Source organism: Symphalangus syndactylus, chromosome 12 (assembly GCF_028878055.3).
Source record: "Symphalangus syndactylus isolate Jambi chromosome 12, NHGRI_mSymSyn1-v2.1_pri, whole genome shotgun sequence".
NCBI lineage: Eukaryota > Metazoa > Chordata > Mammalia > Primates > Hylobatidae > Symphalangus > Symphalangus syndactylus.
Genome location: NC_072441.2, coordinates 87,998,665 through 88,017,617, shown reverse-complemented (window position 1 = coordinate 88,017,617; position 18,953 = coordinate 87,998,665). Strand labels below are relative to the sequence as shown.

The 18,953-nt window shown below is 47.0% G+C and overlaps 1 protein-coding gene across 7 annotated transcripts; it reads right to left on the bottom strand.

The window, feature by feature from the left end:
• Window positions 1-3,140: 3,140 nt before the first annotated feature.
• FCRL6 (Fc receptor like 6) lies at window positions 3,141-18,437 on the bottom strand. 7 transcript variants are annotated; one of them, XM_063624957.1, is made up of 10 exons: window positions 18,373-18,437; window positions 16,533-16,568; window positions 12,382-12,402; window positions 10,543-10,809; window positions 9,742-10,026; window positions 9,304-9,585; window positions 8,768-8,893; window positions 5,125-5,190; window positions 3,925-3,956; window positions 3,141-3,848 (listed from the first exon to the last, which is right to left on the bottom strand). In XM_063624957.1, exons 1-10 carry the CDS (start codon window positions 18,386-18,388, stop codon window positions 3,723-3,725), a joined length of 1,257 nt encoding a protein of 418 aa, XP_063481027.1. In that variant the 5' UTR covers window positions 18,389-18,437; the 3' UTR covers window positions 3,141-3,722. The 7 variants fall into 7 exon arrangements, with proteins under 7 accessions (XP_063481027.1, XP_063481029.1, XP_063481028.1 ...); XM_063624959.1 differs by lacking the exon at window positions 16,533-16,568; XM_063624958.1 differs by lacking the exon at window positions 18,373-18,437 and having other exon boundaries at window positions 16,533-17,178.
• Window positions 18,438-18,953: the final 516 nt, after the last annotated feature.

Here is an 18,953-nt window from a genome sequence, read left to right as displayed (position 1 = left end):
TTTCTGGCTGACCTTGGTCTTGCTGAACCTCTGAGAGGCTCCTCAGCCCTGTGGTCACTCATGGGCTCAGCAGCAGCTTGGAAGCTGGAAATGCATTCAGAGCCGCCCTGGGCTTAGCCCTCTGGGGTGTGGAGTGATGCTCTTTCTTTTCTTCTTTTAGTTTGAGAGGTGGGGCATATCCAGTATATAAAACCCTTAATTAAAAAAAAATTTTACTGTGGATTCATTTTTTCCTAAGAAGAACAAATTATTCATTTAGTATTTCAAACACATGTAAGAAGGAAATGACAGGTTTCTTCCACCCACATGGGGGCTTTCGCTGATAAGCTCACAGACAGTCCTGGCAGTACCATGGACTGTTATTGTCATTGGACCATACTGTATTTAGCACTCACTAGAAATAGCATGCAGGTGATAGTATCAACAACTATAGCACTACAGGTAAATGTTAAAAAATGTATATATATATATATATAACAGAAACAAAACCAACCCTATAAACTCTAGGTTCACCTGGACTGTAACTTCTCTTGTGACTTTCACAGGAAAGGACAACAGCAACAACAACCAGACCTCTAGGGTGTTTAAAAAACTCAAATGATGCTGCATAGCCAGGCTTCGCTCAAAGATGCCAGTGCCATCTTGAACACACCACCATACAGTGTAACCACCTTCAATCACTGGAATTGTGTCTTATGTAACCAACTAGCACGCGGCATTGCAATTTTACAATGATCATGTGGACAGTGAACAGTGGTCAATGTTGTCTTAAAAAAACACCCCCCTCAAAGACCACACAATCCTGAAAATCTCCCCACAGCACCTCTCAGACAGTAGTCGTCAATATCCCAAGAACCAACCTTTAAGAACAAAATAGAGAGAGATTCGAAATGTTTTCCTATTCCTCTGAGAGAACAATGTTTCGGGGTAAACCTGGTTCCTACTGGCATAGCCACTCGACAACAGTGACCCTTTCATTCATTTCTTTTCCCTCGCCACCAATTGGCGTTTGGACTGAGAAAGGGGCCAGCAATGAGAAATAACAGACAGTAAGGCAAAATTACAATGTGAGAAAATGTACTTGGCTTTTTTTTCTTTCTTTCTTTTTTTTTTTTTTTGAGACAGAGTCTTGCTCTGTCGCCCAGGCTGGAGTGCAGTGGTGTGATCTCGGCTCACTGAAAGCTCCGCCTCCTGGGTTCACGCCATTCTCCTGCCTCAGCCTCTGAGTAGCTGGGACTACAGGTGCCCATCACCACGCCGGGCTAATTTTTGTATTTTTAGTAGAGACTGGGTTTCACCATGTTAGCCAGGATGGTCTCGATCTCCTGACCTTGTGATCCACCCTCCTCGGCCTCCCAAAGTGCTGGGATTACAGGCGCGCCTGGCCTTTTTTTTTTTTCTTTTTAAAATAAGTGCATGCAAATACATCTGGAAGCATTTCTGACTCGCCAAGTGCTCTGAAAGGGCAGCAGATGCTCTTTCTTTTCAGGGTCAAGGTAAGCATATTCAAAGGGACTGAGGACCATAATAGAAGCACACGTGCACACACACACATACAAAGTCACGCATGAGTCACTTAACGACAGGGACGCATTCTGAGAAATGCGTTGTCAGGAAATTTCATCACTGTACAAACATCATAGTGTGTACTTACACGAAGCCAGATGGTGTAGCCTATTACACACCTAGGTTACATGGTATAGCCTATTCTTTTCTTTTCTTTTTTTTTTTTTTTCATTTTCTTTTTTTGGTATAGCCTATCGCTCCTAGGCTACAAACCTGAATATAGTAGGCAGCTATGACACAATGGTATTTTTGTAGTTAACATATCTAAGTGCAGAAAAGGTAAAACGCAGTAAAAAACAATATAAAGATGAAAAAATTATACCTGTACAGGACATTTACTGTGAATGGAGCTTGCAGGACTGGGGTTGCTCTGGGTGAGTCAGTGAGTGAGTGGTGAGTGAATGTGAAGGCCTAGGACATTACTGTACACTACTGCAGGCTTTATCAACACTGTATGCTTAGACTACACTAAATTCATGAAAGTATTTTCTTCAGGTCGGGCGCAGTCGCTCATGGCTGTAATCCTAGTACTTTAGGAGGCTGAGGCGGGTGGATTACTTGAGGTCAGGGGTTCGAGACCAGCCTGGCCAACATGGCGAAACCCCGTCTCTACTAAATATACAAAAATTACCCAGGCGTGGTGGTGCATGCCTGTAATCCCAGGTACTTGGGAGGCTGAGGCAGGAGAATCGCTTGAACCCAGGAGGCAAAGGTTGCAGTGACCTGAGATCGTACCATTGCACTTCAGCCTGGGTGACAGAGTGAGACTCTGTCTCAAAAAAGAAAAAAAAAAAAATTTCTTCAGTGATAAATGAACCTTAGCTCAGTGTAACATTTTTACTTTATACACTTTTTAGGTTTTTAAAACTTTTTGACTTCTGTAATAAACCTTAGCTTGAAACAAACACATTGTACAACTATACAAAATATTTTTATATAAGCTTTTTTCTATTTTTAAAATTATTGTTTTTTTACTTTTTAAACTTTTTTGTTAAAAACTAAGACATAAATAAACACACACATTAGCCTAGGTCTACACAGGGTCAGGATCGTCAATATCACTGTCTTCCACCACCTCATCTTGTCCCACTGGAAAGTCTTCAGGGGCAATAACACACACGGAGCTGTCATCTCCTATCATAACAAGGCCTCCTTCTGGATACTTCCTGAAGGAACTGCTTGAGGCTGTTTTATAGTTAACTTAAAAAAAAAATAAGTAGAAGGAATATACTCCAAAATAACAATAAAAAGTTATAGTAAATACAGGGCTGGGTGCGGTGGCTCACACCTGTAATCCCAGCACTTTGGGAGGCCGAGGAGGGTGGATCACTTGAGGTCAGGAGTTTGAGACCAGTCTGGCCAACATGGTGAAACCCCATCTCTACTAATAAATACAAAAATTAGTTGGGTGTGGTGGTGCACGCCTGTAGTCCCAGCTACTCAGGACGCTGAAGCAAGAGAATCACTTGAACTCGGGAGGCAGAGGTTACAGTGAGCCGAGATTGTGCCATTGCATCCAGACTGGGCGACAGAGCAAAACTCTGTCTCAAAAAGAAAAAGTTATAGTAAATACATAAACCAGTAACATAGTTGTTTATTATCATTATCAAGTATAGTGTACTGTACATAATTGTATGTGCTGTATTTTTATATGACTAGCAGCGTTGTAGCTTGTTTGTACCAGCATCACCACAAACGCGTGAGAAATGTGTTGTGATGTTAAAGCAGCTATGATATCACTAGCAGTAGGAATTTTTAAACTCCATTATAGTCTTATGGGACCACTGTTGTATATGCAGTCTATCGCTGACTGAAATGTTGTTATGCGGCACATGACTATTTCATATATATATATGTTGGGGGAACTAACATGCTTGTATGGAAAGAAAACATCTGTGGCTTATGTGTCCAGTGTCACTGATTGAACCTAAGTGTGTGTGTTGGTGGGATCATCTCCCTTCCCCTTCCATTGGTTGGTCTTCTGCTAAGAAGAGAACTCAGGGTTCAGGTGCTTCTGACCAGGACAAGGGCTCAGGGGCTCCGTGATGCTGGGCTTGGGAACTGAAGGACCCACAGAAAGAGCTGAGGAGCGCACTGTCCTCCTGAGGAGCACTGGAGACTGCGGGTGGGTGTGTGTTGATAGGAGAACACCATCACTAGCACAGAACCTCCTCACAGTCACCAAGGGGTTCTTGGGGAGTCCTGCTTCTTATATTCACCTCCTCGGATGAAACCTCACTGGGCTGCAGGCGTCTCACCTCTGCATAGATGATAGAAGTGTCCTGTAGAAGAGTTGGCTCAGGATGAGGAAGCAAATGTAAGACAGAGGGTGAGAAAGGAGCAGGGATCCCAGCTCACCTTTCTCGCCGCGGTGAACTCAGCAGGCCTGGCTGTGGGGAAAGAATGAGCTCAGGTCAGGTCTCTGTGCTCCACAGCAAGCACATCTCCTTCCCACCCCTCCTGGCTGGCTGTCTGCCTCTAGAGAGCCAGGGAAGCCAGCAGGGGGAGATTCCTTTCACTCCTCCTCAATCTGAAATTGGGAGACCTGGGTTCTTGTTCCAGTTGGACTACACACTAGCTGTGTGACCTCAAGTCCTGGGGGAACTGCCCTTCAATTAAGAGACTTCTTGACTCATTTCCCCTACTGCCATTTATGGGAAGGAGCAGCAACCCTACACCAATTCAAACCCATTTTTGCAGGTTAGGAAGTGAACTAGCAGGGCAGGTAAGACATTAAAACGACAGCAACAACAAAACTCCCTGTTTTGAACATCTATTACATGTAGACAATTTTAAAGGTTTGTTTCTAGAACCTAGGTTCCATTCCGAACAACTTATAGTAGTCCTGCAAAGCAGGCATTGTCTCCCCTTTATAGATTAGGACCAGAGAGGACACTCGACTTGCCAAGTCCACAGTGAGTAAGCACATAGAGTCAGGTTTCGAACTCAGTTCTGAGACTCAGAACTCAGAAGCCCATCAGGGGCTCTGTTATGGTGACAAGTGGCAATGAGGGTTGGTCACTAATGTGGGGATAGCCATCATGGCAAAAGGAGTCAGGCCCCCTTAGCATTTTTTTTTTGCAGCTTCCCTAGCCTGGACACTGCTTAAACCAGAGGTTGACAAACTTTTTCTGTAAAAAATGTAGTACATATTTTTGGCTTTGTGAGCTGTATAATCTCTGTCACAACTATTCAACTCTATAATATGAAAGCTCTCAAACAAAATAAACAAATGAGCATGTCTCTGTTACAGTAAAACTTTATCTACAAAAACAGGCAGTGTGCTGGGTTTGGCTCATGGGCCATGAGTTTGCCAACCTTTGATCCAAACCTTCCCTGCCACATCTCCTGCAGCCCTGGCTCCCTTCCCACCTCCTTCTCCAACCACCAGCTCCACAGCACTCCCTCTTCATGCCCTTTCTAGGAGCTGTTTGTTTTCCTTCCCCAGATGACTCCAATTCCTGAGACACAGGGCTCAGGAGAGCTCCCTTCTTACTTCCCTTAAGAACCACTTTTTGGCCCACATGGGCAGACCACCGTTCTGCTGGAAGTCCTTACCATTGGCATAGAGTGGGCACTGCTCTCCACCTGGAGCTGTGGGTGGTATCTGGGATGGAAGGGGCCCTAGGAGATACAAAGGCATGATTCACTCACTGGGTGTCCCTTAGAGGGCAGGTGGAACAGAGGACAGGAAAGCCGTGAGCAAGAATGACAAGGAGGCTGCTGGAGGTTTGAGGCTGGTTTGGTTAGGAGGGCTAATTCACAGGTCTGGACATGGTTGATTTTTGTGGGATGTTTCCTTTGAAAAATACCCTAGATGGCTCCATGGGAATCACAAACTAGGAGGAAGTAAGGTCAGCAAGAATGGATCACATTTTTGCATGGAGAGGGCCTAGGCTTACCAGTCAAGTCGCTTTTCAGAAGGAAGAATAGCTAATAACTTTGACCATACACTATATGCCAGACACTGAGCCAGGCAATCTAAATAAAATATAGTCTTCCTAGTAAAGCACCTAACCAGTGACCAGCACACAGTTGGATTTCAAAAACACCTCTCTTCCTAATTCTTTGGTGTCTAATGTTTTTCATAACCATCTTGCAAAGGTTGATACTTTTATCTCCATTTCATAGATGAGGTGACTGGAGCTGGGAGAGGTGACTTCTATAAGGTCACAGTAAGTGGTGGAGACAGAATCTTAATCCAGGTTTGCATGCCTTTTCTCCACTAGCACGGTGCCTCTGGAACAGCGGGTGCTTCCAGAACTTTAAAGGTAACTCTTGGGATAGGAATTGGGTCACATGTAGATTTTAGAACACTTGGTTCATGCTTGGTGCCCAAGAAATACTCATTACTCTAACAGCTAGAAAGCATCAGAATCACCGGGTAGGATATGTGGAAATGGCTCCTTCTGTAAAATCAAGAGGGGATTTATGGAGACTTAGACAGATCCCCAGTGATTAAGCATTCTCCAATGCTCATTCGTCAGGGCTGAGAAATGAGCCTCAGTTTCTGAGTCTCCATTCAATGAAGAGTTCCATGAGTTCGACAGAACTTTGTTTTATGGGATGTGTGACAACTGGTAGTAAAAAGAACACTTTTAAACAAGCACAGCAGAACCTGTACATGCAGGTGAGTGCTGCTTTGAAGTGGACCCCTTGCATGACCATATCCTTGTTCCAGAAACACCATCATTCGTCAAATGTTCTAAAAATTGACTTTGGACATTACATCTGTTGACTGTCTTTGGTGGTGGCATATTTCTGTTTGCTGAAGAACAGCTACGCTATTTGGAAATGGTTGTGAGTCTCCCAGAGCTGGGTGTGGAGAATAAGGCTATTGACCTGGCTGTTTTTCCTGCGTAGCTAAGGAATTGGTCCTGAAAGTGACTTTCTGAGCAATATTCTAAAGAATATTTTGTGCGTCTGAGATTCTGAGATATTAAGATCACCACCAGCAGTCCTGATTGCATGAGATACAGGTTCCTTAGTAAAATGAAGCCCACCTGCTCCAAGGTTGGCAGTGGGTGTGGTGGTGATGGTTTATAATCTCTACATTAAGAGGATGCTCTTTTCTTCCCTGTGAAAGGTATCTTGTTCTTGAGGATCTTTCTTTTTTATTTATTTATTTTTTTTGAGACGGAGTCTCGCTCTGTTGCCCAGGCTGGAGTGCAGTGGCGCAATCTCGGCTCACTGCAAGCTCCACCTCCCGGGTTCACGCCATTCTCCTGCCTCAGCCTTCTCCGAATAGCTGGGACTACAGGCGCCCGCCACCATGCCCGGCTAATTTTTTTTTTTGTATTTTTAGTAGAGACGGGGTTTCACCGTGGTCTCGATCTCCTGACCTCGTGATCCGCCCGCCTCGGCCTCCCAAAGTGCTGGGATTACAAGCGTGAGCCACCGCGCCTGGCCGAGGATCTTTCACTAGTGACCACTCTTTCACCATCTTGTCTGGGGCTGGGGAGGGAGGCAGTTGTGCTACATTACTCTGCCATTACACTGCCTTTAATGCTTTGACTCAGAGGTGAGTGGACTGAAACAGAAACACCTGTATTACCGAGGCCAGGCTAGGCCCTTTGGAGGAGGCTTTATTAGACACAATGACAGCATAACTCACAGATCTTTGGTTTGTGGTTCCTACTCCAGCTGCCTCCCCAGTAGCTCTGGGCCTCCTCTCCTTTTCCCCCACTATGAAGGGATACCTTAAAGCAAGGCTAGCCTGTATTGAATCCAGACTCAAGACTAGTGAGAAGGGTGGGGATGGGAAGTTGTATGGACAAAGACTACAAATTCAAAAGGGGAGAGGAGGTTGAAGTCTGGTCCAAGTCCTAGCTAGGCACATGGTGAGGCAGGGTGTTGGGACTAGGGCTGGGGAGAGACCTTTTCAGGTACCCTGGTGGATGCAGGAAGGAATGCTTTGAACATATGACTGGGTGGTCTTCCTTAATTATCAGGCTGGCCCAGCTCCTGGAAAACTCATCCCAAATTTCTCAACAGAGGGAGCTGCGAACTTAAATAAGTACATCTAGCTTTGGAGGTCGATGAGAGCAATCAGTTTTGTCCTAGACAAGCAGAAAATAAAAACATTGCCTCTTCAGAGGAGGAAGTGGGGTTGATTTGAACCTCTGTAGGTGTATTCGAAGCCCTAGGAATCATAGCTTTGGCACTGGTAGCCATTCCTTACATGTGGCCTGAGGCGAGCAAAGGTTAGAGTTGGAATAAATGCGTGGCCCCCCAAACTAATTGCTTTGAGAGCCAACATTCATTCTTAATTATCGCGACTGAGAAAGGGAGAAGAAGAGAGTCTGGAATATCAAAATAAATAGATAACCTGAAATGTCATTTATCTACATCAGAATTTTAACCAACCTTTTTATTTTCAGTGACTTTGATTAGAAGCATTAGAGAATGCACAGAGGAGAAAGGGCAGCCTGGGAACTTGCTGGGGTGATCTGCTCAGATTAGAATGAGAATTTACTGAGCACCCACTATGTGCCAGTCTAATACATGAGGTATTAGATAAATGTTATCTCATTAACTTAAACCCTTACAACATCCCTGGAAAGGAAGCTGATTTAGTGAGTCTTACAGTGAACCGGCTCAAGGCTATGGAACTAATGGTAGCGTTGGGGACAGGCCATTGCTAAGTCCTGTCTATCATATTTCTTTTCTGATAGTTAATATCCTTTGCACACTCTGCTACAGTAAAGTACTGTACAATATGAGTGTGTGTGAGTGAGCCTGTGCATACACACTGTAGTTCTGTCTTCTTTCTCCGCTGCTTAAGCAGATCAGAGCTCTGCTGAGCTCAATGAGAGAGAGAGGTGGAGGCCTTTTTTTTTTTTTTGTCATATTCCTAGCCACAGATTGTCTTCCAAATGTAAAGGATACTGACATACATCACGTTCGCCTTGTAATAATTCCTTGGTTTATGTTCTATTCATGCCTGAGTGTGCGGTTGTGTGTTTGTGTGCATCTCTGGATGACTGTGAGCATGTGAGCAAGTGCATGTGTGTATATGTTTCGGAAGCATTAACTGTCCTTCCATGTGCCCCTTTGTGTGACACAGGAAGAGAAGTCCCCCCTGCCACCCCACACCCAGGAGAAGAGAGTGGCTGGTCCTGTCAGACTCTGGCTTTCCAAAGGCTGGGCAGGGCCTGGCACAGGGATTCAGCAGCTAAGAAGGCCAAGAAGAGTTACTGACCAGCTTTTCTCCAGGGTCTCAAATAAACCAGAAGTGCAGCAGCAATGACCATCAGGCCAAGCAGGCTCGCAGGCAGCCAAGGAACCAGCCAGTTGCTGCTGGTGGGAGTTGACAAGACTTGAGAACCTGGGAGCAGGGAGAAGAAGGTGGCCATGAGCACTGAGGATAAAATTCAGAAATGCATTCCAGCCTGGCACGGAGCAGACAGAATGACTGATATTAGGGGAACCATCTGGCATGGGGGAGCCTCTTAGATGGGCATGAAGGATGGCTCAGGGGATGGCAGCAAGGATGATGGTGACACCACGAGTGACCATGTGACTGCTCCCCCCATGATGCTCCCCACTCTCCATGGACTTCAATATTTTTCTGCCAGGCTCAGTGGACAGATGGACCAATTAGGGTCCATGCTCAGTCACGCAGTGGCTGCCATGGGTCCAGCACTATGCCAGGCATGATGGGAGGTACACAGAGGGTGAGATCTGACCCCTGTCAGCTTGCTGGGGCTCAAAGCTCTGTTGGAGGACAAAACACACCCTTCAGAGACAGCTTCTTGGGCTCACTCCTCTCTCTGGAGACACTGTTCTCAGCCTCGCAGGAGTAGTTCCCAGCATCCTGCTCTGACTTCACTGGGAAGAGGAGGAAGGCGGTTCCACCATAGGGAGCTGAGTGGTTCCCCACAATCTTCTCATCAAGGTAGAAGGAATACAGGATCGGAGGGGAGCCCCTCTGTGTCTCACAGAGGAGTTGCACCATGTCCCCCACAGCAGGGTCAGCGGGCCCGTGGTGCAGAGTGAGCACAGGACGGGACACAGGAGCTGGGACACACATGGGGTGGGAGGCTCAGCCTGACCACCCAGGACCCTGGCTCCCTCCTCTCCTGGGGACCCTTCCCCCAAATCCTTTACCCCCAGGGGATCCCACTACCTGATGCCCAGGGCCCTGGGGGCATCTTCACTCTCTCGCGCACTTACCCTGCACTCTGACCTCCAGCTGGGGGCTCTGCTTCCGGACCTGGCCACCCTCAGGGGCCGCCTCACACCAGTAAAGCCCAGAGTCTCCCTCCTTGACTCCTGGGATGCAGAGTTCTGGGTGAGGGCCCCTGTCCTGCAAGGTGTGGCCATCCTTGTGGAAGGAGAAAAGGAGCCTCGAGGCTGACCTCAGGGGGTGTAGCTTTGTCTGACATCTCAGGATCACCAGGCTACCCACTCGGGGCTCAGGAGAGGGGATGGCACTCAGCACAGGAGATGGGAACAGCTCTGGGGAGATGCAGGTCCAGGACTCAGGAGGGGAGTCCTGGATGATGAAGCCCCAGGAGGCTGAGGCCTGAGCTTCTACTCATCCCAGGCTGCAGCCTGGGGACTCCGATGGGAGGCAGTTTCATCCCCAGGACCTGTCCTCTTACCCTCACCCACAAACTCTGAAATGACTCCCACATAGCCAGGCCCTTCTGGAATCTTGGAAGTCAGAGGCAGAGGGGGCCTTCGAAGTCCTCTAGTCCACAGAGGTGAAGGGTGAGCCTGGACTGGTCCAGGCTCTTCCCAGTGCCCCCCTCCCAAGAATCTCCCCACTCCTTCCCCTGGCTCCAGATGTGCCCCATGGTGGGGAGAGGGGGGTATTGAGACAACATCTTGGGAAACCTCGGGGCCCCACACATTGGCCCAGCATGAGGGGCAGCCAGAGACAGGGGTCCTGCCCAGAGAGCTACTGGCTTCTAGAGACGGGACCCTTAAGCAGCACCTCCTGCCCCACAAACTCCCAAGCTGGTGACTCACCTTGGACTTGAACTATGACTGTCTCTGAAGTTTGTGTGAATGTCTGTGGAATATACATCACCTGCCCAGAGCAGCTGTACTGGCCACGGCTCTGTACTGTTGCTGCTCCCATGGACAGAGTCTGGTTTTCCTTAGAGAAATGAAGGAATTTTCCATCTCTGTAGAACTTCACCTGAGACAGTGATGTATTCTTCCGTCCCTGACATCGCAGAGTCAGGGCATCTCCTTCAAACACAGGGTTTGGCCAGGCTTGGAGGTACAGCCAGGCTGCGAGACAGAGGAACAGGGCAGCCCTGGAGCTGCAGGTCCCATCAGTCACTTCTCTCCCTCTGTCTCCCAGCCTAAGGCCTCCTGCTGGGGATGGAGGCCCTTGGGTGGCACTGGTACGGTGTCACTGTCTCCAGTCCTTCATGCCGACCAGAGAAGGGCAGGACCTGGACTTCCTTTACTCCTCCTTCCTTTCCTTCTTCTCTCCTTCCTCTTCCCTCTTTCTCTTTATTCTTTTCCCTTCCCCTCCCCTTCTCTCCTCTCCCTGTGTCTTCTCTCTGGCTTTCCTCCCACCCACCCTCCTTGTCTTCTTTTATATTGCACTTTCCTGTCTGCCTTGCCAAGCTTGGCTTAATTGCATTCATTCTGTTCATTGTCTTGCCTCATTCCTCCTGACTCAATTCCCTCCAGCCTAGATTGGCTTCTCCTCCTGTGGCTACCTAATGTGACACTTTCTGCAGCCTTCACTTCTGATAATAGCAGCATCTGTGTCCACCAGAAAGCAGCTGGTGGGGCGTGTTGGAGGTGCCACAGCCTGAGTTCTCTCCCTCCTGCCTTCCTCATTGGGCTTCCTCAGGCCCAGCCTCCATCTCTACTCTCAGCAGGGCATTTCATCTTCCACCACTCTCATGGAGGGGACCTGTTCTCTCAGTCTCTATTCCCAAAATGTATTCGGTGCACTGATGTGAGCAGGAGAAGAGCTCCCAGGGATCCACCATCACCTGCAGGGCAGGTTGAGCCTATCCCCAGTCTGTATCTGTCCCCAGGCTGTATAATCTCTTTGATAAGCCAGACACCCCCATTCCCAGACAGCCTTCAGAGCAGGCCTGATGGCCTGAGACTAATGAGGAGTAACAGTTAGGGAGCCCCAGCACATCCTGCTCTTGCCTGGATCTTCTGGATCCTTAGGACCCACTCTCCTCACCCTGGAAGTAATGATGCTCACTGCATTATTGAACGGCAAGCCTTGCTTCCACTACTGCTTTTTCTAACAGCACTAAGTATTGGTTTGAATTATCTCCCCCAGGAATCACAGAATATGTCCTTGGAGGTCAAGATTTCATAGATCAGAATTTTTTCCTGTTTGACAGAAAGCTCCATGAAGGTCAGTGTCACAGAATGGGCTGGAGGGAAGGGGATCTGAGGAAGGAAGGAAGACTGATCAGCATAAAAAGGTGCCTGCTTCTCTGAACATACAAGGAAGGAAGGGAGTCCCAGTCTTGTTGAGTTGAGAATATAAGAGCTCCCGAACCACATGGAGAGAAGACAGAGGCCACAGACACTTTTAAGGGTATAGGATAGAGGTCTAGAGTCCCACTGCTGAGGCTTGTGTCACCCTAGGACTACCCTTGGCCTTAGACTAGTGGAGTTCCAAGTTCCTCCTTTTCCTGGGAACTGGCCAAGACTCCTGAGGAAGGGGCCTAGTCTGGTGCTGCTCTGCAGATGTTTCTGGGGGACCCTATGGCACTGTCCTGTTCCCATCCTGTAAGTTTTGGCCCATAGACATACTTTGAATTAGAAGAGACATGGACAAAACTTACCAGTTTTCCCAACACAGGGGACACAACTTACCAGTTTTCCCAACACAGGGAACTGCAATAGAACAAAGTAACACAATTAGGTTAAGTAGCAAAAAGAGCTTTCTGACAAGGAGGCCTGTCACTTCAGCAATGGGGACTTACACCCATTCAACCAACCACCCAGCCACCAAACCTCCTAGCCACCCATCCACACAACCATCCAACCATGCAACCACATAGCCACTCAACCACCAAACAACCCAGCCATCAGCCATCCACCCACCCAACCATCCAACCATCCAACCAGCCAACCACCCAGCCACTTGACCACTCAATGTTTGTGCTGGACCTACTCCCTAGAACTCTTTGCCCTATCACAGTTCAAATGTTGCCTTCTCAAACAGGTCTTCCCTGGGACTCCAATCAAAAGAATTTTCCCCAATCACTAAAACAATGCCCCATTGTATTATCATCAAAGCACTTATCACTGTTTGAATTTATCTTATTCATTAAATTGCCTACATGTTATCACCTGTCTCTCTGTCTAGAATGTAAGCTCCATAGTAGCAAGGACTCTGCTTATTTTACTCATTGCTATATTTTCTATGCCTAGGACCTGTGCCTGGAACATAGTCTGTGTTCAGTAAGCATCTGCTGAATAAATGCATGAATGCTTTCCTTTGCATCCCATTGTATGAGGTGGGAAGCCAAAAGTAGAAAACATATGACTAGACTCTTGCATGAATGTGCCTGAGGGTCCTACCTCCAACATCTACAGGAGAACCCATAAAGCAAGGGCAGGACCTGATTCTTGTGGTCCCATCTCTCCACAGAGCTCTGGTGAAAAGGGTATGGAAGTGATCAGACTGAGGAGGCCAAGTCCCCTGAAAGAGTAATCATTAAAGGATGTGAGACATTGTCAGGCAGCACGGGTGAATGAGAGAACTACAAACAAACTGGATGCATCCCACATCATGCTTGCATCTTGGATGTGCTGCATTCCTGTTTTTAAATGAGTGAATGTGTGAGAACAGGTGACCTGGGAAGAGAGGCCAACTCACAAAATGATGACAGATATGGTTAGATAGGTTTGAATAGCCCAAACAATGGAAGACCCGAAATCGAAGGTCACAGCTGGATATGAAGCAGTGAAGAATCTTCTGGACTTTGGGGCAAGGTGTGAAACAATGAATGAATGTAGGGCTGAGTGCAGTCAGTCTAGCCAATCCTCATACATTTACTTGTGTCCTTCATTGCTGGCATGTCCTAGGTATTTTGCATAACACCAAAAAAAAAATGCAAGAATGGCCTTGGGAAGGGTGGGTGAAAATGCTCTAAGAGCAGATGTTTGGCTCTGTCACATGGTATCATCTTTGCTTTCTACACTACTTTGGACACAGATGGGATCTTTCAGCTCAATTCTCTATTCAGCTCAGGGTCAACTCAGTCATAAGCTCTCAAAAGTGTGCAGAACAATGAGTCTCTTCCTTATCATCCCTCCATCTCCACCCCTAACCCCCATCTATGAGCTCGGTGTAGCGGAAAGCATGCAGGATTTGGAATCAGATGACCTGGACTTGAGTCATGAATTTGCCTCTTTCTGTATGACCTTGAACAAGTTGTCTAAGTTCCAAGAGCCTTCAGTATCTCGTTCTGTCATATCACATAATAGAAATGATAATAGTCATTTTTTTCTTACAGTGTAGTTGTGAACGTTACATTGACCCACTGCCTGGGAAAGTGGTTACTACATTAACTGAAAGCAGAAAGAAGGCCTGACTTCAGAGTGACAGAGACCTTACTCTGTAGTTATGTCTTCCTTCCCTTCCCCTCCTCACTGGAAAACAATTTTGCAGCTACAAAGTGCTAAACAAACAGGGTTGAGACTACTGAAGCCAAAAACAAGAGAGAAGGCACTCAGGAAGCATAGATGCACTTAAAATGAGCTCCTGTCCCCAAATCCCAATGACTTTGTCCCCATGGTACTGCAAGATCTTGGAGGTGGGATTACAAAATTGCTTTCTGCAATCAAAACAGCAGCCAACTGGGAACATACACGGTGGGTGACACCTGCTTACAGCAGTTCCTGCAATGAGGGCCCAGGCACCTCCATTAGCTATAGGCCAAAGATGAGGTGACAGTGTCATGAAGTGGCCAAGAGCTACTGTCAAACCAAGTTGCATAATAGAGTTCCGAAAAATGAAGGTAGGAGCCCCTGGCAACTCTAGGAGTAGGATAATTTTCTCTTAAAGTTTCTGAGGGATCGGGAGATATTTATCTGGGAAAGATGCGACAGAGGAGAGACACAAAATACTTGGTGGGCTAAGCTTAAAAGAAGGGGAGACTTATTCTGCATTACTTTATAGGACATAAATGGAAACTAGAGGGATCATGGAGGCAGATTTTGGCTCAACATGAAGAACTCTCCCACCACTGAACTCAAGCACTGTGGAACAGGCTGCAGTGCCAAGTTGCAGCAGTCATATTGCTGGGAGGGCTGTATGGGACCCCATGACACCTCCTATGGACGCTGTGTGAATATGCGGGGAGCAGGCTCCAGTGGTAGGAGGGAAGTTCGCTAATGTTCAGCTCAGAAGAAAATTCAGCCTAATTTCCCAAACTTTAAATACATATTTCACATTCAGCCAGGTCACAGCATGCTCAATGTCAGGGTTCCTTTCCTCCTGGAGCCCTGACAACCAATAATAGTAATAGCCACCAATTTATTATGACCACACCCTGCTCTTGAGAGAGGAAATAGCAGCTCTACACTCATGGTAAGATAAATGTTCCTACACACCCAGCCCCAGTGCCTGTGTTTTAGGCTGTTTTTCCGGGGTCCGTGAGCATCAAGTGGGACCAAATTTGCTGGTGGTGGGTTCTCCATTACATGGTGCACCAGTCAGCCGGTCACTGATTCCCTTCCTCTCCTCATTTGCTGTCTGTCATCCTCGTCCTGGGTTCCAAGCTGGAACACTCTCAGACTGTATCTAGACAAGTCCAAGAGCTGTTCCTTTTACAAGGTAGTGCTGGTAGTACCATTTGCCCTGGGAGTCTTTTGCCTGGAGTATATCCAGGCATTAGGCTACCCTGTCCCCGCTTCAGTGTGAGCATTAGACCTTTTCATTGGTCCAAACGGCCATTCATAGAACACACGAGTAGCATGCTATGCTGGAGAAGGAACATTGAGTGGAAGAGGCATTTTCCTCACAGGGTCAAATTCTCACAAACTCTGTCCAGGAAGAGGTTATATTTAGGAACAGTTTTGCTTTTCTAGTTAAATGAATACAAATAGCAAACAAGCTATTTGGACCATGAATTGAACAAAAAGTAGGTCTACTTGGAAATTGTAAAGTGAAACAAAATATATGACAAATTATTTCTTTTAGATATAAGGGGGGTGACACTGGCTGAGACTGAGCTGGGTCTGGGGGAGCCCAGTGACCCTCCCCATACAATCCTCTACCCTTAGACCAGCTCTCTCAGTTACAAGTAACCTGCATGAGGAGAAATGGAGAGAAGAGAGAGAGAGACATGGATCAGATAATGGAGTTGATTCTTCAAACCAGCCCCATGGATCTGAAACAGCCCCCAACAGAGAGAAGATGTAGGCGGAAGAGAAACAGTCAATTTGAAAAGGGCTTTGGTTACTCAGAGCACAGGCCTTTCAACCAGGTGAGAGGTCTGGCCATTGTTAACTGGTTCTAAGAAAATGCTGAAGCTCCATAAAAATATGTCACCCTGTAAAATTCCACCTCCCATTGCTGAGCAAAATGCCTGGGACTGTTTCCCCTCATTTCCCTGACTCCTTCCCTGTTGCCCCCAGCAGCCTCCTTCCCTTCTGTAACCTCAATTTCCTTTTGAGACAGCTCTGATTAGCATTTTAACCCGATGTCACAAGGTAGAAATGTCATTGGGAAGTTAGGGGACCTTGCAATGTGATTTTCTGCCTCCCTAATTTATCTCTGACATATCGAAGGGCTGCCCTGCCAAGGACCCAGGACAATGGGGTAGGAAACACTGCGGAGTTTCTCCTACCCCAGTGCCCATCTCTCCCAAGCATGCCCAGGTGCATGCACCTGTCTAGAGCTCCAGCCACAAACCCACTGGAAGTGGGAAAGGTAAGATGAGGAACTTGGTGTCTCAGGGATGACTTATGGTCCTTAGTGCTCCAAGAGGGGATGCCCATGCTCGTTGACTTACCAAAGAGCAGCACAGCCGTCCAGAGCAGCATGGGGCCTGTCCTGGCACAGCGGAGGGAACACAGGTCAGAAACAGGCCAGGACAAAGCTGGCAGAGAGCAACCAGGCCTCCGGACTGAAGGTGGGTGTGTGGCCTGAGCTGGGTGGTGCTATAGCTTGATAGTCGAAATAGGAAGTGGGAAAGAAACTTATAAAGCTCTAATTGGTATTTCCTCTTTGGTTGAAGAAGTATTACATGAATACATTTTCCTGAACACTAAGCATGAAGGAGTCGGTAAATCACTAGTAAATCCCTGACATTTTCTGCGATTTCAACAAGCCTATGCCAGGGAACTATGATGGAACATGGTTATGGGACACCTCCATTAGAAAGATCCAGAGACTGCCCGAATTTGCTTGGCCTCAGCGTCATTCAGCCTGGGAGACAGTGCAGCACTGGAAAACTAAAATCATCTACCCCTTGACCACCGAGTGACCTCCCAGCTTCCAAGGAGCTCCTGTCTCCAGAGGTAAATGTGTGTGGCTGCTGCAATGCGATGGAGAAGTGGAGCCCTGAGGATGGTTCACAGGATCCTCAGTTCAGGAGGGAATCAGACATCGATGAGTCTGGAGTAGAACACAGATGGAGCTTCAGAATCTGAGGCTTTTAAGACTGTCAGGTATTATTTTGAGAACTATTCCTTAAAAGACACCATTAAGAGAGGGAATAGGCGAGCTGTGGTGTGATGAGATAGTTTAAATACATGTGGCTGACAAAGGGCCCACATAAGAAATATAAGAATTTCTGCAGGTCAGTAAGAAAAAGACAGACAACATACTAGAAAAATGGGCAAAAATAATTGGATAGGTACTTCACAGAAGCAGATATCCAGGTGTCAAATCAACATAGCAAAAGGAGCTGGACATCATAAATCACTTGTGGAAATGCAAATTTAAACCATAATAAGATACCATACACCTTCCATAAGAATAAGGGAGTGATACCAGCTGAGACTGAGTGGGTCTGGGGGAGCCCAGTGACCCTCCCCATGCAATCCTCTACAGAGTATTGGTGGGGATGCGAAGAAACTAGAACTCTTGTACACCACTAGTGGGAATATAAACTGGTACAGTCACTAGAAAATGGCTTGGCAGAATCTACCGAAACTAAACACAGGGATCCCTGATGGCTCAGCATTTTCACTCCTGGGTAAATGTCAAACAGAAATGTATACATATAAGCCTGAAAAAACATATACAAGAGTGCTCATAGCAGCATCATGTGTAATAGATAAAAACTGGAAATTATTCAATGTTCCCTCAACAGAAAAAGAGGTCACACATTCCCATCTCCTCTGTGGACAGAACATGAGAGTTCACGGTGACACACAGAGTCAGGCAAAATACTAGGAAGCATTTTCATTTTCTTTTTTCTTTTCTTTCCTTTTTTCTTTTTTATCAAGAAGGAGTCTCGCTCTGTTGCCCAGGCTGGAGTGTAATCTTGGCTCACTGCAACCTCCGCCTCCCAGGTTCAAGTGATTTTCCTGCCTCAGCCTCCCAAGTAGCTGGGATTACAGGCATGCGCCACCACGCCCAGCTAAGCATTTTCTGACAGTAAAGTTCTTCCTGGAAATCTTTAAGTGAGAAGTTCTACATAGTCCGATGGAATTTGATGTGCTTATTGCTGAGGCCAGGAATGGACAGAGAGAATTTTCAAAGTTTTCTTGCCCTAGGTTCTGACTCAGTGGAAGTGGGAAACTAATTTGACACTGCCAGGTATTTTTTTTGGTGACTCAGTTGTTTAGGAAAGAGGTAAAAGTAGTGAGGAAGTAAAGTAGGAAGTACACATCTTGTCCACTCACCTAAAGATGGCAACATTCATACATTTTCCTCTATCATTCTCTTTCCAACAGATCTCCTGAGTTGTGTCCAGCTTCATTCAGCTGCAGGTCCTGTGGGTGTGTGGAGGCCCTGCAGAGCAGCAGCTGGGGCAGGAGAGAGAGGGGATAACTGCAAGTGGTCTAGCTTGCAAACATTTGTGGTTTGCACACAGAATGGATGAAGCCTCTGCCCCGGCAACTTCTACTTTCCCCCGGTTCTAGCGGCATGAGAATGTGAACTGCATCTGACTTTTCACACTTCCCCTGCAGAGTGAGATGCTGTTGCACCTTCAAAGGTGTTGGTGAAACCAGCTCTCTGAGCTGAGCTGAGCTGGCTGCATGTTGTTCCCTTGGGGATGAAGGTGACCCTCAGGGAACAGCAACAGGGCTGCTGCCCAGGTTTGGAATCTTCCAGGACTCAGGCTGACCTTGAACTGAGAATGGGATGGGTTAGCGGAGATATTAAAACCCATGATACTAACACTAATACTCTAAGGGAATTCAGGGGCTAAAAGGAGGTGGGATGAAAATAGAGTGTGGATCCTCATCCAGAAGAGGCTCCA

Coding starts and splice junctions, on each gene's coding strand:
- FCRL6 (XM_063624957.1), bottom strand. Junction 10,810..12,381: donor TCCCTGTGTTGGGAAAACTG/GTAAGTTGTGTC, acceptor TCTGTCTCGCAG/CCTGGCTGTACCTCCAAGCC. Junction 3,849..3,924: donor AGTTCACCGCGGCGAGAAAG/GTGAGCTGGGAT, acceptor ACTCTTCTACAG/GACACTTCTATCATCTATGC.